Source organism: Quercus lobata, chromosome 9 (assembly GCF_001633185.2).
Source record: "Quercus lobata isolate SW786 chromosome 9, ValleyOak3.0 Primary Assembly, whole genome shotgun sequence".
Lineage (NCBI taxonomy): Eukaryota > Viridiplantae > Streptophyta > Magnoliopsida > Fagales > Fagaceae > Quercus > Quercus lobata.
In genome coordinates this window covers 21,027,388-21,050,731 of record NC_044912.1, presented here as the reverse complement: position 1 = coordinate 21,050,731, position 23,344 = coordinate 21,027,388, and the positions used below count along the sequence as shown (strand labels likewise).

General features: G+C 41.6%; 2 protein-coding genes across 2 annotated transcripts; one reads left to right on the top strand and one right to left on the bottom strand.

Moving 5' to 3' along the window:
* The first annotated feature begins 210 nt into the window (after nucleotides 1-210).
* On the top strand, nucleotides 211-5,610 carry LOC115960603 (8-hydroxygeraniol oxidoreductase-like). The gene is made up of 7 exons (XM_031079541.1): nucleotides 211-310; nucleotides 1,172-1,314; nucleotides 1,415-1,452; nucleotides 1,619-2,021; nucleotides 3,419-3,655; nucleotides 4,170-4,328; nucleotides 5,340-5,610. Exons 1-7 carry the CDS (start codon nucleotides 274-276, stop codon nucleotides 5,448-5,450), a joined length of 1,128 nt encoding a protein of 375 aa, XP_030935401.1. The 5' UTR covers nucleotides 211-273; the 3' UTR covers nucleotides 5,451-5,610.
* A 15,591-nt stretch (nucleotides 5,611-21,201) lies between these two features.
* Nucleotides 21,202-21,951, bottom strand: LOC115961378. The gene is made up of 2 exons (XM_031080369.1): nucleotides 21,572-21,951; nucleotides 21,202-21,499 (listed from the first exon to the last, which is right to left on the bottom strand). The coding sequence occupies exons 1-2, from the start codon at nucleotides 21,949-21,951 to the stop codon at nucleotides 21,202-21,204; spliced, it is 678 nt and encodes a 225-aa protein (XP_030936229.1).
* Between the last annotated feature and the right edge of the window lie 1,393 nt (nucleotides 21,952-23,344).

Sequence of the window (23,344 nt, the reverse complement as noted above, 5' to 3'; positions counted from 1 at the left end):
TAAGGGCGAAAGCCCATTTTCCCCCAAATGTTTGTATATATTACATTGCTTAAGAAGAGAAAGAATCACAAAGAAGACTCAGCTCCTCAACACCCACCTACTCTCTCTCTCTCTCTCTCTCTCTTCTCTCTCTCTCTCACACACACACACACACACACACACACACACACACACACACACACACACACACACACACACACACACCACACACACACACACACACACAGAGCTCTGAACTCAGAATCGTATTGGTTACTTTGGATTGCTTGGGCAATGTCAAAGAGGGACTTACAAATCATTACATGCAAAGGTATGCCTGATTACATTTTTAGAAAAATAAACATCGATTCATTTCCTATTTATATTTATGGCTTAGTAAAAACGTCTGATATCAGAAGATGCAGTACCCAACGTTTCAGTCATTTAGCCAACAAACCACCCCTCCTGCCCCCAACCTTACTCTTATTATAAGTTCCTTTTTATGTTTGTTGTAGATTTTACATATTTAATTGATAGTTAATATGAAGTTTGTTCTTCATATATATATATATATATATATATAATGAAAATCTGTGTAAAAACAGTTAATTTTTAATTTATTAGTTCATATGTTTATTAATTTAGTACCTTTTCATTTCATTTCAATAAATAAATAATTGTTGAATTCAGTGTAATATATAATATTGAAAATCTGTGTAAAAACAGTTAATTTTTAATTTATTAGTTCAAATTTAGTACCTTTTCATTTCATTTCAATACATAAATAATTGTTGAATTCAATGTAATATATAATATGCATGCATGCATACTTGTGTATTATAAACTTTAAAAAAAATTTATATTTTAAATCCTATATTTTAAGGGTTTAACAAATTAAATAAAAGTAAACATTAAACATTAAACTTTAATATTTTAAAAATATATATTAGAACTTATAATTCTAAAAGTAATAAATTGAAAGCTAAAGTTTCAAAAAGTAACGCGTAAAACTTTTAGATTTAATTTGTTACACCTTGTATTATATGATTTAAAATGTAATACTATTAATTATTATTATTATTATTATTATTATTATTATTATTATTATTATTATTATTTGTATTTATAAACTTATATATATCTCTCTCTCTCTAATTTGTTCAACAATGGGGTGTGAATGTGTGATATAAAGCGGCGGTATGTTGGGGAAATGGGGAACCGGTGAAGGTGGAAGAGATACAAGTAGAGCCACCAAAATCATCTGAAGTTCGCGTCAAGATCCTATATGCTAGTGTGTGTCACACAGACCTCTTATACACCAAAGGGTTCCCAATTGTTAGTATTCATTTCCTTCCCAATTGTTACTGTCCTATCATTTACTTTCAACTTGTATTCTTTGGGCTAAAGGGATTTGCTATTAATTGTTGATCTACAGCCTCTTTTCCCTCGAGTTCTAGGACACGAAGGTGTTGGGTGAGCTCTCAATTAATGAACTTTCAGACCAATAACAACACTTTATATATGATTGATGTTAAAAGATTAAAATAAATGGTACTATATATATAATAAGCTCTTACATAGTGATGTGTTAGATTTTGAATGCAAAATGAAAAGTGAAAAAAATTCTTTTATAATGCAGTGTGCTAGAGAGTGTGGGCGAGGAAGTAACAGATCTAAAAGAAGGAGATCTTGTGATTCCAACATATATCGGGGAGTGCTATGAATGTGAGAATTGTATGTCAGAAAAGACCAACTTATGCCTCAAATACCCTGTACCTTTAAGTGGTCTAATGCCTGATGAAACTTCAAGAATGTCTGTTAGAGGCCAGAAATTGTACCACGCTTTTACTTGCTCAACATGGTCCGAGTACATGGTTGTTGACGCTAATTATGTTGTCAAGCTTGATCCAACTATATCTCTTCCACATGCTAGCTTCCTCTCATGTGGATTTTCAACTGGTTTTGGGGCTGCATGGAAGGATGCCAAGGTTGAGAGCGGATCAACTGTGGCTGTTCTTGGTCTTGGTGCTGTTGGCTTAGGGGTATGTATGTGTTTTCTTTCTCAACAAGTTTAGAGTTGATATTAGGGTTATATTGGTGTGTCATAACTCACAACTCATAAATCACAGTAAATAATTCAACATTGAAACTCACTGACATATTAGTTTGAAATTTTTATACAATAACATTTATAGTTTTTAACATTTTTTTATTATATATTTGTCTTAATTTCATAATTGTTAATTGTTAGTGTGCTATTTTAATAATTATGTCTGGCTGAGTTTTTAATACCTACCCCACTAGAACATGGCAAAAGTATGAAAAGAAAACACCACAGACATATGCACAGAAGGTTGAAATGCACTCAGCCACTATTAAATAGATAAAGACAGCCACTAATTAAATGGTCTAAGTGGAGTGTGTGTATATATATATATATATATATATATATATATCCACTCTCATTAGGTTCAGCTAGGGTTCCAATTTGGTACTTCAAATAATCAAAGTGAATGTGAAAGCACTAATTAAAAAGGAAAGACTGATCAGGAACTTCACGTTAAAGTGGATCCACAAATGATAAGTGAAAAAAATAATGATTCACATTTCATTCTCACTTTATCCAATCACTTGGACCCATAACAACACAAAAAAACAAAACGTTCAGTGTCCAATTGTCCATCGAATTATCTTAATAATTAATGAAATGTTGATAGATAAAAACCCATTATCAATATACATGGACATGTTTGAAGATTTCAGGATGTATAATACCTAACCTAATTGGTCATAGAAAAGCAAAATGTGTCCTGAAATTTTTTGTTGTCGTATTATATTTGATATGACAAATCTATAGAGGTACATGAAGGGTGCGTGACATAAGCTTACTCTATAACTCAAGTCCTAAAGGCCAGAGAGGGACATGATTATTTCGGATAATTAGTCTTAAGTTCAAAGCAAATAATTCAAATTAGAGAGGAAAAAAAAGAGTCGATCATATAACATCGTCTGATTTATTGTAGAACAAAATACTAGAGATATGGCTTTATCATGTGCTTTCTGACATAAAATATGTCTCATATACAGTTTTCAGATTCAATTTCCAACTTTGTAACATATATGAGGAGTAGACTTTTATATGAGGTTCTTTTATTTATTTATAATATAAACCTGCATAATTTGATTCGATCTTGATGAGATTGTTTAACTAGTTGGACTCTCTCTCTCTCGCTCTCTCTATCTGCTTCCATTTTTTTCTTTTTTCTTTTTAAAATATTTTTATGGCTATACCTTGTTGAAGTTTCTTTTAATGCAGTTCAGATAACCTACTAAAGAGAGAGAGAGAGGAAAAAAAAAAAAAAAACTCTCATTTTATTTTCCTTTTAATATCCCAAAGGTGGATGAAGGAAGTTTGAAATTATGTCCATGTAAATTGCAGGCCATACAAGGGGCGAGAGTGCAAGGGGCAGCAAAGATAATTGGCATTGACATAAATGAGAAGAAAAAAACAAAGGGAACAGCTTTTGGAATGACTGATTTTATAAACCCTAACGATTATGATAAATCTATTTTCGAGCTAATCAAAGAGTTAACAGGTGGATTGGGTGTGGATTATTGCTTTGAGTGCACTGGGGTTCCTCCCTTGATCAATGAAGCCCTCCAAGCCACAAAAATGGTACGTCTCTAAATTCAACATGCATGTTCTTTTATATTTTCATATAACAATGTTAAGTGTTGCAACACACACAACACCTAACCAACGTGGCCATTCCCTATGTCCACAGAATTGCAGTTACTTTACTAATTTCAGGAAAAAATATAAGACAGTACAATTTTTCACTCAAACAACACGTCAACCCTAATATGAAACAATAATATTTATATCACACATAGCATACTCACAATAGACTAAAAAAGGGAGTCAAAAAGGGTATTTATATCCCAAGCATATGCTTCATAGACTAGATCTTTGAAAATATCTTATTAAAAATTGTAATATTTTTATATCTAGTTTGGTTATAATCCAAATCAAACACAAACACGTTCCACATAACTTAACACCTCTTATATATATTTTTTCATTAAAAAAGCGCGCGAGCACACACATTACACCTATATATACATTAATTGCGGACTATTTATTTTATTTTATTTTTTTAATACATTTTTCGGTTGTGCATGATGGTCAGGGAAAAGGACAAACAATAGTAATTGGGGCAGGAATTGATCGTACTGTCCAGGTCAATTTCCTTTCCCTCTTGTTTGGTGGAACTTTGAAGGGTTGCGTTTTTGGAGGGCTCAAATCCAAAACTGACCTTCCTATTATAATAGACAAATGCAAAAATAAGGTGAATTTTAAATACAATGTTCAATTTGTTCACAGTTCGCTTACTAAAACATGTGGCTGCTTCATGTTCACATATGAAAATTGATTTTTTGAACAATTCAAATTTTTCTTTTTTAATACAAGATATAATTTCTACTCTAGTCTAATTTAAATGTATATGTGTGTGAAGTTTCTTCTCGGAAACTTGAATCCCAGCCCTTACCCCTCACACCCCACAAACACTTATACTTGTAGAGTGGAGTATGGAGTGGAGTGATCATCACACCAAGAATGTGGAGTGGTTCAATTAATAAAAATATTTTATTAGATGAGCTAATTAAAACCCACTATTAATTGTCATATTACTTTATTCAGCAAAAATAATGATCATATTAGTTTGTATATCTTTTGTAGTAAAATTAAGTAGTAATATCTATACCTTAGGGTCCGTTTGGATACAGTTGAAAACTGAAAACTGAAACTAAAAACTGAAAAACACTGTAGCAAAATAATTTTTAAATATGTGAATAGTACCGTGGGACCCATTTTTATGAAAAAGTTGTTAAAAAATGTAATTTGTGGGTCCATGAACAGTGCACGGTATGCACTGTTCACGGAAAAAGTCAAATATTGCTACTGAAAAGTTGCTGGACAGTAATAAAATTGGCCAAAACGCGTGGGAAAAAAAAAAAAAAAAAAAGCAGGCTGAAAAGGTTGAAAACGCAAAACATGCGTTTGGGAAACGCAAACGCGCTTCCCAAACGCACCTTTAGTGTGTTCTACTACTTTTTATTAGTAAAATTAATTAGTAATATCTATACCTTAGTGTGTTCTACTACTTTTTATTTCCTTTCACATGTTTGTTTTTTTTCCTCCCCTTGGATAGGGATAACACTGATTATGCTTTCATATTCAGATGGAAAACTTAAAAATTTCCAATTATATCGTGTAAAAATTGTTTTATAATAATAAAAATTACTAATCATGTCGAATTTAGGGAACTTTGAAACGCTGATTTACTCTTTTTTCACAGGAAATCCAACTTGATGAACTTTTGACTCATGAAGTTTTAGTGAAAGATATAGATAAAGCATTTGAGAAATTGAAGCAGCCTGATTGTGTGAAGGTTCTTATCAAGTTTTGATTGATCATACTAGTGATAGCAAGATGCATGTTGCTTAATAAAGATACTTTTTTTTAATAAGTAATAAAGATACATTTGAGACGATGGGAACATGCATCTATATATTTTTTTTTCGAGTTTCGAATTCCTTCTAAAAATTTCCCCCTTATTCCTTAACTTGTATAAGCACTGTAATAAAGGACAGATAAGTAACATTTCTTTTTCTGTTTTTAATTGTTGGCACCACACAAATTACAAAAGCATATGAAGTCTTTAGTTATATATCTTCTTGGGAAACTCAGGATTACAAAGAAATAATTAAGGAGAATAAATGAACCAAAAGGAAATAAAATTATGATGATTGGGAAAGTCACTTTCAAATATACTATTTCCATTATCATGCTGGTCTCACATGTAGATATAGTATTCTCACAGATGTGTCTTGTAAGTGTGGATATGTTAAACAAGTCTACCGCAGTAGGTAGTGGCATACCCAAAAACCTTACATAAAGAACAAATGGTCGGCCTACAATCATAATCTTTTTTATCCATCCATAGTATTTGTTATCCATCCATAATATTTTATAGGAAAATATCCAGAACATTTCTTTTTGAGTCCTCAAACTGAATTTTCTTCTTGCTTGAAAATTGTAATATATTTTTCTGCTTTCTTGAAAATTTACCCTTCAAAAAAGTCCTCTCTTCTAGACTCAAAGACTTTCCCTTGTCTTTTACAGAAAACCAAAACACCATAAAGATAACTTAGCATAATGTCTCTATATCCTTGCCCTACTGCAACTGCTGCACATATATATATATTTGTTGTCTCTATCTCCAGCCATGGAAGAAACCTATCTTGAGTCGCAACCCAACATCAGAATGATCTTTTCATGCCTTTTATTTTATTTTACGTCCATCAATGTTTACACCCGCGTGATCCCATAATTCACACGCCACTGACTTTTTTTTTTTTTTTTTTCCCCAAGAATTCAATAATTTTATATAACAAAAAGACAGTAAGCCTACACACTGATAAAAATAGAGCCAACTCATCTGATAGACTTTACAACTTGCAAACCAGAGAACAACAAAAAACGAACTAGCACTCCTATTACAGACTGACTAAAGCAACTGGTTAATCTATAGAAAGCATTAGGAAACATAATTGGCCATAAAAGCTATTAGTATATCAAAGAAGTATGCTCTGGTAACAAGGTGCAAGCAGCCCTATGTAGAGCTTAGAACTTTGTGAAGCATGGTATTTCCAGCCATAACAACTTAGCTCTAATATCTCATTTAATTCTCAGCATAATTTGTTTCTCTGTCAAAACAACTCCTTTGTGACATCCACTATTCCTTTGCAACCATATGTGATAGATTGTGGCCCACTAAACCAGTTTGTAGAAGGTAGCTCTAAAACCTTTGCCCTTCATATTAGTCACTCACCATTAGACTATTTCATTCCAAATAATAGGAACATCAGTTACTAGGCAAAGCCCTATAACATGCTTTCAAATTCTCTTGGTAAAGAAGCACTCAAAATACAAATGTTCCCTACTCTCTATTTTATTTCTACAGAATGCACAATAACTATATCCAGAGAAACCCCATTGCATCAATCTATTTTTTTGTAGTCAACCTATTTTTCAAAGTAAGCCACCCCATAAAAGCATGTTTTTGTATTGCTTGAGGAAACCATACTAATTTCCACCATATCACTTCCATCTCTTTATGTCTTAACTGATTCCAAGTAGCAGCACAAATGAAGTTGCCATTTTGGAGTTGTCCAGAAAGGGTTACTTTAATATAATTAAAATAAATAATAATATAGAAAGTAAAAGTAAAGAATAAAAATAATTTTTTAAATTGCATAACAAATGCACGTCATGTAGCTCTAAGTATTTATCAAAAACCAAAAACTACAAAGATTATAAAATAGTTTGGAATAAATAATAAACTTAAAAAAAAAATTTGCTAAAACTTTTGATAATTGAGTATTAATTGGAATAGTATATCAACGTTTTTAAAAATTTAGTAATATTAACCACCGCACACTATTGGTGCAATGATTACTCCACAAGTATAAGTGCTTGTAGGGTATAGGGAGTAAGGGCCGGGGTTTAAGTCTCCAGAAGGGAGATTCACACATATATATATTTAGATTAAGTTAGAGTAGAAATTCTATCTTGTATATCAAAAAAAAAAAATTTAGTAATATTAAATTTCTGGTAAATTTTTTGAATTTGGAAATGGATATTTATGAATACTAAGGGGCTGTTTGGATTTCATGTTTTCCATCACTCATCATTCTGTTTTCATCACCCATAACTCAAAATTGGTGGGTCCCATAATAGAAGGGCGTGTTTGGATTTGTTTTCAATTTTTGTTTCTATCACTCAATTCTCTGATTTTTGAGTAATTCACCCATCATTCTGTTTTCATCACCCATAACTCAAAATTGGTGGATCCCATGGTAAAAGAGCGTGTTTGGATTTGTTTTCAATTTTTGTTTCCATCACTCAATTATCTGATTTTTAAGTAATGAATTAGCAAAACTAAAAACAACTTTTGGGTGTTTTCAACTTATGGAAACTGAGTTATGATGGCATTTTGGTAAATACACACACATTTCTAGGACCCACGATCAGAGAAGTCACTTCCTTACTTTTTTATTTTATTTTATTTATTTATATTTTTTTCTCCTCATTACTTTTTCTCTCCTTTCTTCTTCACAGACTCACTCAATGGCTTTTTTTCTTCTTCTTCTTCTTCTTCTTTCTTTTTCTTTCTTTCTTTCTTTCTTCTTCATTCTTTTTCTTTCTTTTCTTCTTCACAGAAACACATGGGTAACTTTATCAAAAAAAAGAAAAAAAAAGAAAAAAAGAGAGAAACACATGGGTATCGATTTCTCAAACCCAGAAAATCAAACATATAAACACATGATACCGATCATACACACTAACACACAAATACAAACCCACGAACATGTTCATCCACACAATAAATCTAAAAATTTCTTCTCCAAACAAAAACAAAACCCAGAAGTAAGAAATGAAAGAGAGGAAAGGGGCAGAGAAAAGGGGTGGAATCGGTCTTGCATGTCTTTGATCAAGCTTCTAAGCACACCGATCTGAGTGATTTCTTGAACTAGGTGTTCTAGTGGGTGGTTTCAGATCGGAGATGGGTTTGGTTTGGAGGTGTTGTTGGGAAACAAAACCCAGATGGAGAGAAATCCAAAGAATGATTTGGGTCAACGATTGGGGCAACAATTCATATCATTCTTTCCAACCCTTTCCTTTTTTGGGTTTGTTGATGAAGCTGGAGAATTTGGTTGTCGAGGATGCTAATGAATTTTCTGGGTTTAAGAGCAATTTGGGTTTGGTGAGTTTGGGTATTGGGGGTTGAAGGGAAAAAAAAAAAGAGAAAAAAGTAAGAAGTAAAAGTTGCACCAAGTCAATCCGTAGGTCTCACAAAAAGTAAATTTTTTTGAATTATCAGAAGTTGGAAACAAGTGCCAAACATGCCACCTTAGGAAATTAGGGTATTTTTAGTGATAAGTGATGAGTTATTGAGTGATGAGTGATGAGTGATCATTTTTTTTTTCATCCAAACAGCCTCTAAGTTTTATTGTGAATGTTTTGGTGACAACCACTAAATGGCGAATATCATATACAGTATATGTTTTATTAGTTCACATCAAAGGATTTTGTGTGTTTACCAAAAAAACAACCCCAATCCTCGAGGTCACAACTAATGCGTCGTCATGCAGTTGGGACGTCCCCTCTAGATCATCATCCCCAAAAGCAATTGGCTCTGTATTCAACCTTAGTCTTTTCTCTGGTTAATCACTAACCTTTGTCCCTTGTTACAGGGTAATACTGAGAACCCCTTAAGTCGACTTGCCCTAGTGTTGATTGAGGTTGCATAAATAACTTCATAATTCCCAAGGGCGGAGGGAGTGTATTCCCTTGGTTCCTCGATGTTTGCCCCGTTGTGCCGCCTCCCTGTCTGGCCATGAATTCCTTCAAATACCCTAATTTCACAAGCTACTCTGAATGATCTTTAAACAACCTACACTGTTCAGTGGTGTGCCCCTTCTCACGGTGATAGGTGCAGTACAGGCTTTAGTTCCTCTTGGATGGGTCCCAACCCATTTTACTTGACCACTAAAAGTACAACTCATTCTTTATCCACTCGAGAATCTTATGAACTAGTTCCTTAAATGCCACATTCACCCCTCCAGTCCGAACCTCGAGCTTAACTACCCTGGATTCCCTTCTTGGCCTCAGCTGGAAGCCTTTAAGCCACGGGTCCCTATTAAACTAGGAGGTTGCCGGTGCCTTTCCCTTAATCTGTTGTCGGTCATCCTTCAGCCTTTTATGTTCTTTTATCCTCCTTATAAGTTAATGCATGTTCTCAGGAGGTCGCATAGGTAGGGATTCCCTTAATTCCGACTCCTGAGGGAGCCTTAGCTTGAATGTACTCACTGCAACCTACTCATTCCCCCCACCTATTTTTTTGTAAAACTCCTTATACCGATTGGCATAAGATCGGAGTGTCTCCCTATTGTCCATCTTCATAGACAACAACACATCAATAGGCTGAGGGACCTGAATGCAGGTGATGAATCGAGGCCTGAACACCTGAATTAGTTCTCCAAAGTTATGTATGGATCCTTTCCTTAAACCGTTGAACCACCTCATCGCTGTGGGCCCGAGTCTGGACGGGAATACTTTACACATTAAACCGTTATTTGGGGAATACAAGGACATCATCTGAATATAATGGCTTACGTGTTCCATCGGGTTAGTTTTGCTGTAGTAGCAAGTAAAAGGTGGGCGATCGAAACGCCTGGGCATCTCGGTACGCTCTATCTCATTGGAGAATGGTGATCGGGCAGTTCTCTAAAGTGCTTCGAAGTGCTCTGCTCATGGCGTCCAAGGCTGCACTTGGGTGACTGTGCCTGTTCTTATTAGAATGTTGCCCTATAGTTTCATTGGACCTCTCTCTCAAACACTGTGAATCACTCCGATGAGATGATCCAGCCATGCTACCTCCTTTATAGTTGGGATCACTAGACGATCCCTCGTGGTCCCTTCTATGATGTTGGCCCCTAATCTCAATTTCCAACTTCTTAACCTGATTTCATAGGTTTTCTATCTCGCGATCCCGCTCACTACAATACAAATGCTCGGGGAAGTTAGATACCGATCTTTCCCCCTACAAAGATCACTCATCCGAATCAAATCTTGTCTCATGCCCATCTTGCATGCGGTCTCATTCCCTTTTTCATTCCCTCTAGCCCCAAGACAAGGCCTTTGAACAATTGCCTCCAGGGCCTATTGATCCCTCTCTTGCATGTGGCTCCTCCATCCCAGCTAGCAATAAACTGACTCTGGATCTTTAGCTGAGTACCACAAACAACACCAATTGTGCAAACCTTGGACCTAACGTGACTGGCTAGCCCTGAGGTCAGGCCCTTAATTTACTTGTATGAAATGGGTAATGAGTTTCCTACAATGGAAAACCTTCAAGGCCAATTAGGTGGCCCAAATGAAAGAGTTTCCGACCTAACCCGTATCCCTCTACCCCTTCATGTATGCCCCGAGGAGGCCCAAGCTTGATAATGAGCTTCTCCTCTTTTGTTGATCCTCACAGTTTTCTCTCATATGTCTCTCTCACCCTGATTTTTCCAACCCTCTTTCTCACTCCTTCCGCCCCTATTTATAGATTTCCCTTAGTGGGATTGTCATAATGATAGGCAAACTTTTTAGGTGGGTGGGGCCCTTTTGGGATATATTTTTAACTAAATGAGACCCACTTCTCAAGACAAATGTGACTATCTTGAAACTTGCATACGCTACCTATTGGTTCTCGGCAAGCAATTTCCTCCAAGGCATTATCGTTACCGAACAATCATGTCACTGATATGTAGCTGATTTCTAGATCGGTGTGTCCTACTACCCGTTATTAGGCTCAGGGTTTTGGGTATACTGAAATTGATGGGCTGGGCTTCTATATCATGCTCGTACAAATCTTTTGTGTATATATAACTTATGACTAAAGAAAATTTTCGTTATTTTTCTTTTACTCTCATACACACTATTTATCTCCCACATGCGGCAAGATTTTGCACTCATCTCTCTATTTTCTTCTCAACACACAATTCTGTCTCTTGATCATTCACTTATAACCAAATGGCCGAATGGCCTCAACCAATTCCCTTCAGCCTTTTTTTCTTCGTTAGCATGAAGTCTCTGCCTAAGCAAATGGTAAGAAGACTTTTGTGTTTTTCTAAGGTATCTAATCTATATATACTATAAAATCGGAACCTTTAACCAATATTTGACTTTTTTTAAAGTTCCCACATTTTTACGCATCAACATTATTAATATATATATATATATTTTAACCCAAAAATTTCAGCTAAAAAAAATAGCTGAAACCCGAAAACACAACTTATAAACTAATGTCACAAATAGCTTCATGGTATATTATTAAAGGACCTCTCTCCAAGACTTTCCCTTGCATCCTAAAAAAAAAAAAAAATAGATAACTTTTCTTAACGTCTCTATCTCTAACCATGGAAGAAACCTATCCTTGCCCTACTCCAATTGCTTAGAGGTTTTTCTATTTTTTTGAGTAAAGGTTAATAATTTGCATCTATTATAATTTAGAAATGTAGGGTGTTGGTTTTGAGCGCTCTTCCTATTGGACGAAAGGTCTCAAGCCCAACTGGCCCAATACAATGAATATTTAGAGAGCGGGCCTAAGAACTAGGTGTTAGACTAAACCGCAATCGCTATATATGGTTGGGTGTGGACAAACCAATAAGAAAATGGGTTCAAGCCTGAAATGTTGTCTCCGGGTGTTCGTCTGAGGAGCTTGATATTCTTCTTCTTCTACTTTCAGTACCAGGTTCCCATGGTTTTTCAAGACCATGCAGACTGCTGCAGTTTTCTCCCTTTTCTCTCTTCTTGTCCCTTTCTCGCGATCCCCAGTCCTTGGGGGGTCTCTCCCATTATATATTTCTTTTCGGTCGATATTGACCCTCCATCTGTTGATTGTGCAGGCCATTACTCAAGTGCTCGTCCCATCAGCCACCTTCTCAAACCCTCTGTGAGTTGCAGCAACCAAGGCCATACTGTTCAGGGGTCCTTTCATCATTAATGCGGCCAGGACGTCAGTTGGGCGCATTAAATGTGGAGGTGACAGCTTTTCCTTGAACTACTCCTACACCATACCCCCGTGTGCGTCGTACTGTACTCGTCCTTTCTTCGGGGAACGCTCTGGGAGGCTGCCTTTGGTGGCGTGCCGTTCTTTCCTACTGGAGTCTAGAATGCCGAGGACAGAATCGTCCTCAGCAACATCTCTAGGCCATTTGGATTTTCATCGTATGTCCTCGGACATTTCTCTCCTCGGCGTGGGCCTTGGCCTAGCACAAAGTGGACCGGGGTCACCAAGTTCTCTTGCCCCACAATAGCTCCTCAAAATCCTGCTGTCCGGATCCTCGAACGGAGAGGAGGGTTTTGGTAACATCAGGCTTCTGTCATGGCTTGTCATGTCCTGTCCTTCATTAATGCTAGAGTCTTTTCATATGCCCGAGACATGTTCCTAGCGCCTTGGTATATGAAGCGTGCCTTTAATGAATGCTGGCGACTCCGTGCTTCCCACGTTCAATGGTGCGATGGTGATTTTGACGACTGAGATTTCCTCACCTTTATGGGCGGGAGAATCCGCACAGTTATTTTTAATGGGAGGTATAAATTCCCATTTGAACGGACTTGTCTCTTTACCTTTGCACTTAAGAGTTCCTGCACATATGTCCTGAGTTCAGTTAAACTTCCAGCCAAACTCAAGTTTCTTTCCAGCATAAAGAGCCTACCCGAGGAGTTTTTCCTCATTTCCGTAAGTTTTCTTCACTCTTCAACTTGTGTTTTCCCTCTTCTAAGTTTATCTTTCTCTTGCTCCTCTCCTTCTTTCGTCATCTCCTGAGTCTCTTTGGCAGTTTCTAGAGATGGGTAAATTAAAAAAGTTGGTTGAAACCAAAGAGACGATGGAAAAATTCATCGCCGATTATAGGATACCCCCCAATGTAGGTCTAAGGTACTGTGAGGAAGGGGAGTGGCACTTTAGGAGAAAAACGGGTGAGGTGGTGATCCCTATACTTGCCTTTATAGAGGGGGGTGTGAGAATCCCCATGGGGCCAGTGATGAGGGATTATCTTAAGCACTTTCAATTAGCCCCCACCCAGTGTGCCGCTAACATTTTTAGGATCCTGGGTTGTGTGGATGCCTTAAATGAGAAAATGGGGCTAAGGCTAACTTACCACGACGTGAACTGGTGCTACAACCTCCAACTCCTGAAAGGCAAGTCCTACTATTTAAAGACGAGGGATGATAGGGTTTGGCTTATTCAATGCCTCCCCGAGTCCAGCAAAGGGTTAAACAAGGACTTCCTCATCGTGTCTGGGGAGTGGCATGATGGCCTCCCTTGCCCCACGGTGGAGAGGGAGCCAGGTGGGGTATCTAGATTGGGAGAGGGATGATCCCCCTCTTTTATTTTTTGCCATCATGATTTGCACGGTTTGGTTACTGATGTGAATACGCCTTCTTTTTGCAGATCCACACGCCTTTCAGCGGCACTTCCATCTAACCAACAAGGAGGATTTGGAGACTATCCTCAGGGCGGCGGTCTTTGTAAACAAGGCAGACAACCAAGTCAGGGCCGCTCACAAGATCTTGGGGTACGATTCTATCCAGAGGTCATTCGCCGATCCGAAGTACGTGATTAGAGCAAACGATCCCTGGTTTCAGAGAATCACTGTAGTTGAGCACGGGTTTCTGATTCCCAAGGGGTCTCCTGTTCCGAAAGGCATCTCGTTGGCCGGCTCTTCTTCATCTCACCAAGCGGCGGAAGCCAAGAGTGGTTCAGGTTTGCCCGAAGAAGGATTCGATGCGTTTGACCAGGCTAGTTCGCCCGCGGATCCCGTTGGTGACTTGGGTGACCCTGACCTTTCCAAGGAGGATTTTTTGTTAGCGGGGACATCCTCTCAGGCGGAGATGGGTCTTAAAAGGAAACCCCAGTCAAGCCTGCTTAACCTAATTGAGGGCCAGTTGGGGAAGGAGGCACCAGGAAAGTCGAAATCCAAACCTCCCCCTCCTCCGCCACAGCCTCAACCTGTTCAAACCAGGTCTTCCCCTGCTCGTTTGCGAACACCATCTCCCCGGCCCAAACACCCTACTTCCCCCCAATCGACTTTACCTTCTCGGCCTGAGCCCACCGACTCAAAGAGGAAGAGGAGTTCTAAGGGTAAAGAGTCGATGGATAAAGGGAAGTCTCACACGCCTCAAGAGGAGGGCGAAGTCCCGCGGGCTCAAAAGCAGCTAAAGATTGGGCCTCAAGGCCAAGGCAAGGAGATCGATGCTCAATCTGTGCCCGAGGCTTGGCTCCCTGCCCCAATGCTCCACGGGGAGCCATTAATGGAAAATGCCTCCCTAAGGGACTTTCGAGGCGACGAAGGCGTTTATGTGGCTGACGAGTTGGAGAGGGCCCTGCTCCTTCCCACTAACATGAAAGAGCTGAAGAATATGAGGAGTCAGGAGGTCTTCCTCAGCATGAAGAGGTACTTGGCCATGGTAAGGTTTCAGATACTTGTGACTCTATCAATTTTTGTACCTCAATTTCCCATTAATAGTGTGTTTGTTCCGATTGGCAGGTCATCCAGGCCACTTATAGGCTGAAGGATAAGGCTAAGGGGCAGAGCAGGTCCTTGGAGACCGAACGTAATAAGCGCTTGGATGCAGCTCGCACCCTTAAGAACTCCGAGGCTGACCTTACTAAGGCTAGAAAGGATCTGAAGGAAATGACCAGGCAAAGGGACAGCGCTGAAGCAGGCCTGTCTGGCGCCCAAAAGTAGGCTGAGACCCAAACGAAGCGCCTACTTGAAGCTAAAGATCAGCTGAGGATTGCAAAGGGGCAAATTGATGATTTAAAGAAGAAGTCGTCCGAGGTAGAGATGGCTAGGGGCATTGCCGAATGGGCTAGGGATGAAGCTCTAAGGGCTAAGACGGAGGCTGAATTTACCAAGACGGAGGCCGAGACCTCCAAGGACAAAGCTGAGGAGGAGGCTTATAATGCGGGGGTGGCTGATACCCAAGCCGTCCTTAAGGCTCAAATCCCTAGGGTATGCCGACTTTACTACTTCTAGGTCTGGAATGAAGCCCTAAAACAAGCTGGGGTGGAGGCTTTGTCTGATCTGTGGAAGACGGAGAAGGTGTACTATCCCTCAACCATTCGTGAGACTAACTCTGAGACGGCGAGAGCTCCGGAGGAGGCTAAGGTTGCCCAGCCTGAGGCTGCCCTGACCGTGTCCCCCGCTAACGAGACAGCCAAGGGGGGTGAGCTTCCTAAGGTGACAGAAACGGGTGGGAGTTCTAACCTTGAAGCACCCAAGGAGGCTGCCGGGTCCGTAGTCAACGCTCAAGACCCTCACATCGAGGAGCCACTTTTCTTGATTCAACCCCTTTAGTCCATTTCCCCGGCTGGTGTCACTCAGGGCCCTGAGGCCAATCCTGCTCAGCTTCCCAAGGAAAGGGATGTCTCCCAAGGTCTCGAGGCCAATCCTGCTCAGCTTCCCAAGGAAAGGGATGTCTCCTAGGGTCTCGAGGCCAATCCTGCTCAGCTTCCCAAGGAAGGGGATGTCTCCCAAGGTCTCGAGGCCAATCTTGTTCGGCTTCCCAAGGAAGGGGCAAAAATAAAGTTGAAGAAGTAAAGACTCCGACCACCTTTTGTGTTGGTTTTCTTTTCAGCTTAGTTTTTAGTTAATTTTCTTCTGTTTTAGGAGTCTTGGAATTCGTTTGTAACTGAATTTTTCGGCTATATATATGAAATTCCTTTCTTCTTTTCCCTTTTGAATCATGTGTTTATTGCCTTTACCGATATTACTATTACTACAAAATCTCGTGGCTTGTGAATTAATTATCCTAACGGGTGTGAATGGTTGTGCACATAATATATTTGAAGTTAAATCCCTCAATATTGCCTTACCAGTATCAAGGGGAAGCTTAGTTTGTGTCTACCCATATCTCTAGGGTGCTAAGTGTATAATCCGAGGTGCCGAGTGTAGGCTTAGGCTGTATCCACAGCTTTTACAAATCTTGAAGTAGCTAGTCTCCCTATAGGTTTGGATCCGAGGACCATGCAAGACCTTGGTTCTGTCCAGCACTTGGATTTTCTTGGAGTGACTAGTTTCCCCATAGGCTTGAGTCCGAGGACCATGCAAGATCTTGATTCTGTCTAGCACTTAGATTTTCTTAGAGTGACTAGTTTCCCCATAGACTTGAGTTCGAGAACCATGCAAGGCCCTGGTTTTGTCTAGCACTTAAATTTTCTTGGAGTGACTAGTTTCCCCATAGGCTTGAGTCCAACGACCATGCAAGACCTTGGTTCTATCTAGCACTTAAATTTTCTTGGAGTGACTAGTTTCTCCATAGGCTTGAGTCCGAGGAACATGCAAGATCTTGATTCTGTCTAGCACTTAGATTTTCTTAGAGTGACTAGTTTCCCCATAGACTTGAGTCCGAGGACCATGCAAGGCCTTGGTTCTGTCTAGCACTTCAATTTTCTTGGAGTGACTAGTTTCCCCATAGGCTTGAGTCCGAGGGCCATGCAAGGCCTTGGTTCTGTCTAGCACTTAAATTATTGCCAGAATGTGAGACGTGTAATCGAGATGGACTTAAAATCTGAACTGGACAAATGCTTTTATTAATAGTAATACCTTCTCAGGTAATTTACATTCCATGGACAGGGTACAGCTTTTTCATCTAAGTCTTCTAGGTAGTATGCTCCTATCCTCGCAACTGAAGTAATCCGGTATGGTCTTTCCCAGTTGGGTCCGAGCTTTCCCCATGATGGGTTTCTTTCAGCAACTATAACTTTCCTCAACACTAAGTCCCTTGGTGCCAGTGGTCTAAGCTTCACGTTTGCATCATATCCCTGTTTGAGCTTCTGGTGGTAATAGGCCAATTGGACCATTGCCTTTTCTCTTCGTTCGTCGATCAGATCTAGGTTCTTCCCCAGTAGTTCATCGTTATTATCCGAGGTGAATGAACTCGTCCTTAGAGTCGGGAAGTTTGCCTCTATAGGGATAATGACCTCGGCCCCATAAGTCATGGCAAAAGGCGTCTCCCCTGTCGACCGTCGTGGTGTAGTCTGATAGGTCCATAGGATGTGCGGCAGCTCTTCCACCCATCTTCCTTTGGCGTCATCCAGTCTCTTCTTAAGTCCGTTGACTATGACCTTGTTAACAGCCTCAGCTTGCTCGTTTCCCTGAGGATAGGCTGGGGTTGAGTACCTGTTAGTGATCCCCAACTCGCAGCAGTATCTTCTAAAGGCCTTGTTGTCAAACTGGAGTCCATTGTCTAAGATGAGGGTGCGAGGGACTCCGAATGTTATGACCATGTTTCTCCAGATGAATTTCTTAGCATCCATGTCTCTGATATTGGCCAGAGGCTCGGCTTCGACCCACTTGGTGAAGTAATCTGTGCCGACCAGTAGGTATCTCTTATTTCCTGTTGCCTTTAGGAAGGGTCCTACGAAATCCAGGCCCACACTGGGCGAACGGCCACGGACTGGACAAAGGGTTGAGGGCCCCACCAGGTTGATGAATATTCGGGGCAAACCTTTGGCACTGGTCACACTTTTTAACATACTCCAGGGCTTCCTTCTGCATCCCCGGCCACTAGTATCCCTGAGTAATGGCTCGGTGTGACAAAGATCTTCCTTTTGTGTGACTCCCGCAGATCCCTTCGTGCAGCTCTTTAGCAGCAGTTCTGATGCCTCAAGATGGACGCACAGTAAATATGGCACAGAATATGAGCGTTTGTACAATTTGTGGTCCTCAGACAACCAGAACTGAGGAGCTTTTCTTCATATCTTCTCCACCTTCAACTTTTCCTCAAGCAAGATGTCATCTTTGAGGAACCTCATGATAGGGTCCATCTAGCTAGGGCCCACTCTGACTTCATGAACATGGACCATGCCTTTGACTACTTCATTCACTCTGTCCAAGTGCTCGACAAGAATAATTTGAGGCAGGTCCCTTACCGAGGAGGTGGCAAGCGTGGCCAGCGAATCCGCATGAGTGTTTCCACTTCTGGGGACGTGCGATAAGCTGAAAGAGTTGAAGCCCAGCTGTAAGTGTTTGACCCGGCTTAGGTACTCTTGCATCCTTGCATCTCTTGCCTCTAATTCTCCCTTTACCTGGCCCACTACTAGTCTCGAGTCCGAGAACATCTCTACTGCCTTTTCTCCCATTTTCTGTACCATGGCAATTTCTTGTAGCAGGGCTTCATACTCGGCTTTGTTGTTCGTGGCTGAGAACCCAAGTCTTAGGGACTTCTCTATGATGGCTTCCTCGGGAGATATTAGGACTAGCCCCACTCTAGATCCTCTTTGATTTTCCGCGCCATCAACGTACACCTTCCAACACGGGGGTCCTGGTGTAGAGAGCACTCCAACCGATTTTCCATTCATGTTTTGTTCCTTTGCCATTGTTTCTATTGGGGGTTCAGTGAATTCAGCCACTAAGTCTGCCAGGACCTGGCCTTTTACAGAGGTCCGGGGCATGTATTTGATGTCAAAAGCTCCCAGAATTGTGCTCCATATGGCAATCCTTCCAGTGTAGTCAGTGGTTCACAGTATAGACTTCAAGGGTAGTTGGGTTAGAACAACCACTGTGTGAGCCTGGAAATAATGGGGAAGCTTTCGCGTGGCGTGGACTACAGCCAGTATGGCTTTCTCCAAGGGTAGGTATCTGACCTCGGCTTCATGCAGCGACTTACTCACGTAATAGACCGGCTTTTGGATGCCATTGTCATCCCGTATTAGCACCAAGCTCACAGCATGGGGGCTACAACAATGTATGCGTATAGAACTTCATCGGCCTCGGGACTGGACATGATAGGTGGCCGGGATAGGTAATCTTTGAGTTTCTGGAAAGCCACCACACAGTCCTCAGACCACTCAAACCCCTTTCACTTGTTGATCAAGAGATAGAACGACCTACATCTATCTGCCGATTTGGAAATGAATCGATTGAGGGCTGCGATCATCCAAGCAAGCTTTTGGACCTCCTTTGCGTTTTGTGGTGGTTTCAGGTCGTTTATGGCCTTGATCTGGTCTGGGTTAACCTTGATTCCCCTATGGGTAACCATGTAGCCCAAAAACTTGCCTAACCCCATGCCAAATGAGCACTTTGAAGTATTCAGGAGTAGCTTATGTTTCCTCAAGACGCCAAAGGTGCTGCCAAGGTCCCTTAAATGCTTGAACACAACTTTACTCTTCACCACCATGTCATTGACGTATATTTCGATGTTCTTGCCCAGTTGTGGTTCGAACATTCTTGTCATCATCCTTTGATAAGTTGATCCCGCATTCTTCAGGCCAAATGGCATTACCTTGTAGTGGTAATTTTTGATTGGTGTTACGAAGGCCGTTTTCTCCTGATCCCCCAGCGCCAGTGGTATTTGGTGGTAGCCTTGAAAGGCGTCTAAGAAACTCATCCGAGAATGGCCTGTTGTTGCGTCCACTAGCTGGTCTATCCGAGGCATTGGGAATGGGTCCTTAGGGCATGCCTTATTTAGGTCTGTGAAGTCCATACAGACCCGCCATTTCCCACTTTTCTTATTGACCACCACCGTGTTGGCCAGCCATTCGGGGTAAAAAAAACTTCTTTGATAGCCCCAGCACGTTTAAGCTTTGCCACTTCGTCTCTAATCGTGTCGGCATGCTCTTTTGACGGGCGACGGGGTGGTTGCTTCTTGGGAATGATGGTTAGGTTGACATTAAGGTGATGGCAGATAAAGGCTGGGTCGATCCCGGGGGCATTGCAGGCATCCCATGCAAATAGGTCAATATTCCTTTTAAGGAACTCAATCAGCTTCTCTTTCTCCTGGAGAGGTAGCCGAGCCCTTACTTGGAATAACTTCTCCAGGTCGTCATCAATAACCACCTTTTCCAGGTCTTCGCATTTCGCCTCCCCGGCAGTTGTGTTAGGGGGCAAAACCGGGGTCTTTAGTTGCTATAAGTTCTCTTCAGCGGAGGCCAAGGGCTCCGCGTCAAGCCGATGCGAGACGGCCACTACCACGCATTACCTCATTGTGGGTTGGCAACCACGGATTTCCAGGACTTGGTCTCCTAACGGGAATTTCACCTTCTGGTGCAACGAGGAAGCAATAGCCCCTAGGGTATAGAGCCAGGGCCTACCGACAATGGCTGTATAGGAAGAGTAGGTGTCCACCACGATGAAGTTCACCTCCACTATTTCCGGGCCGGTCTGGATGGGCAGTCTAATCATGCCCATTGGAATGACAAGCTTCCTGTCAAAGCTCATCAGAGGGGAGTTGTAGGGCATCAAGTCCTCCAGCTTTAACCCCAACCCCTTGTATAGGTCGAGGTACATAACCTCAACCGCGCTACCGCCATCCACCATTACTTTTTTCACATCGTAGTCCTCGATTCGGAGGGTGATTAGCAGTGCATCGTCGTGAGGCTGGATGATCCCGATCTTATCTTCCTCTAAAAAGCTCAAAACGAGGCGAAAGCTCATCCTGTCCCTCTTCGGCCCTGGTTAGGACTCCTCGGCAGGCAGTTGAGCCACTGATAACACTCATGCAGGGCGCGTGCCTATTCTCCCTGGCGCAGCCACGATTACGCTGATCGTTCCTGTGGGTGGCCTCAGGGCAACATCTCTCCTGACCTCTTGATGGCCTTAATGACCACGGGAATGATGCAGAAGGTGCTTCAGCCTCCCTTCCCGAACTAGCTGGTTTAGGTGGTTCCAGAGGTTCTTGCAGTTCTCCGTAGTGTAGCCATGGTCTTGGTGGTATTGGCAATAAAGGTTCTGATAGCACTTCGAGGGTTCTCCCACCATCTTATTCGGCCACCTAAAGTATGGCTCATTCTTGATTTTCTCCAAAACCAGATGCACTGGTTCTCGAAATATGGCGTTGACAGTCTGTGCATTGGTTGTTCCGAGTTGCCCTGCAAAGTCCCTCTTCGGGCAGTTGCTGCCATACCGGTCTGACTTAAAATCCCTCATCTCCTGAGGGATAACCTTCTCTTTTCCTCTTCCCTGTAACTGATCTTCCTCCACTCGCTTGTACTCTTCGATCCGTTGATGCATACTCGTGGCGGGCTTGCCAGTCAGAGACTTCCGTAGCCCGTGATCGGCTGGGAGGCCGTTGTCAAAGTTCTCTTCCATTTCATTGTACGTTTCCCAATATCTGTCCAAGTAGGCCTTTAAGGTTTCTCCATCATGCATGGATAACGACAACAAAGCGCTCAAAGGCCGAGGGGCTCTGCGGTTCGTAACGAAGCGGGAGCTAAAAGCTTGGGTCAGCTGCCTATACGAGTCGATGAAGTTCATCTTCAGACCATTAAACCACCTCTTCGCCACTGGTCCCAAACGGGACGGGAAGACCTTGCACATCAGCGCCTCGTTCCTAGAATAGACAGCCATCATTTGGTTGAAATGTCTCACATGCTCCACCGGGCCTGTTCTACCGTTGTAAATGGTGAAGGTTGGTTGCTGGAACCGTCAAGGGAGTATGGCCTCTTCTATGTGGTGTGTGAAAGGCGACTTGGAGAGTTAAACCAGTGCCTTGCTCATGGCGTCGTTTCCTAAGCCCCTAGGAGATGGGCTTCTGCGCCTATGCCTCCGGTAGTGTTCTTCTTCGTGGGAGAAGGTCTCATTTGAGGGAGTCCTCGATTTTCGTCTATAGTCGTCGTCATGTTCATCATCGGAGGGCACGTCAAGTTTGGAATAAGATTGCCTTTGCTGTGCATGGTACAACTTTCTTTTCAAATCGTCTATCTCTCGCTGCATGGACTACCTATCGTTTTGTTTCTGAGACATATGGCTCCTAACTTCCTCCTGCTATGGGGCCCGGCTGTTATTTTGTCTCTGAAGCACGTAGCTGCCCGCACGAGAGTGGCTCCTACTGGTTTGGGTGGTGTTTACGCTTCCCTCTCGAAACCTTCCATTCTCTTTGTTTCGGTCGCGCTCGGGGTTGGGGAAGTTACCCTGTTGTTGGGATTTGGCTGGTTTAAGCTGATGGGAGCCTGCTTGATGAGGGCCTGACCCTACCATGCCGGATTGTTGTCCTTACTAACACACAAGTTCTTCCCACAGACGGCGCCAATTGTAGGGTGTTGGTTTTGAGCGCTCTTCCTATTAGACGAAGGGTCTCAAGCCCAACTAGCCCAATACAATGAATTTTTAGAGAGCGGGCCTAAGAACTAGGTGTTAGACTAAACCACAATCGCTATACATGGTTGGGTGTGGACGGGCCAATAAGAAAATGGGTTCAAGCCTGAAATGTTGTCCCCGGGTGTTCGTCCGAGGAGCTTGATATTCTTCTTCTTCTACTTTCAGTACTAGGTTCCCGTGGTTTTTCAAGACCATGCAGACTGCTGCAATTTTCTCCCTTTTCTCTCTTCCTGTCCCTTTCTCGCGATCCCCCATCCTTGGGGGATCTCTCCCATTATATATTTCTTTCCGGTCGATCTTGACCCTCTATCTGTTGATTGTACAGGCCATTACTCGAGTGCTCGTCCCATCAGCCACCTTCCCAAACCCTCTGTGAGTTGCAACAAACAAGGCCATACTATTTAGGGGTCATTTCATCATTAATGCGGCCAAGACGTCAGTTGGGCGCATTAAATGCGGAGGTGACAACTTTTTCTTGAACTGCTCCTACACCATACCTCCGTGTGCGTCCTATTGTACTCGTCATTTCTTCGAGGAATGCTTTGGGAGGCTGCCTTTGGTGGCATGCCGTTCTTTCCTACTGGAGTCTGGAATGCCGAGGACAAAATCGTCCTCGGCAACATCTCTAGGCCATTTGGATTTT

Bases quoted from the DNA above. Each gene is read 5' to 3' on its own strand.
- LOC115960603 (XM_031079541.1), top strand. From the start codon at position 274: ATGTCAAAGAGGGACTTACAAATCATTACATGCAAAG. The intron at 1,315-1,414 runs GTTAGTATTCAT...GTTGATCTACAG, and splicing joins ACACCAAAGGGTTCCCAATT to CCTCTTTTCCCTCGAGTTCT. The intron at 3,656-4,169 runs GTACGTCTCTAA...CATGATGGTCAG, and splicing joins CCCTCCAAGCCACAAAAATG to GGAAAAGGACAAACAATAGT.
- LOC115961378 (XM_031080369.1), bottom strand. From the start codon at position 21,951: ATGGCTGTCTATTCTAGGAACGAGGCGCTGATGTGCAAGGTCTTCCCG. The intron at 21,500-21,571 runs GTTACAGGGAAG...CCGGTATGGCAG, and splicing joins AAGCGAGTGGAGGAAGATCA to CAACTGCCCGAAGAGGGACT.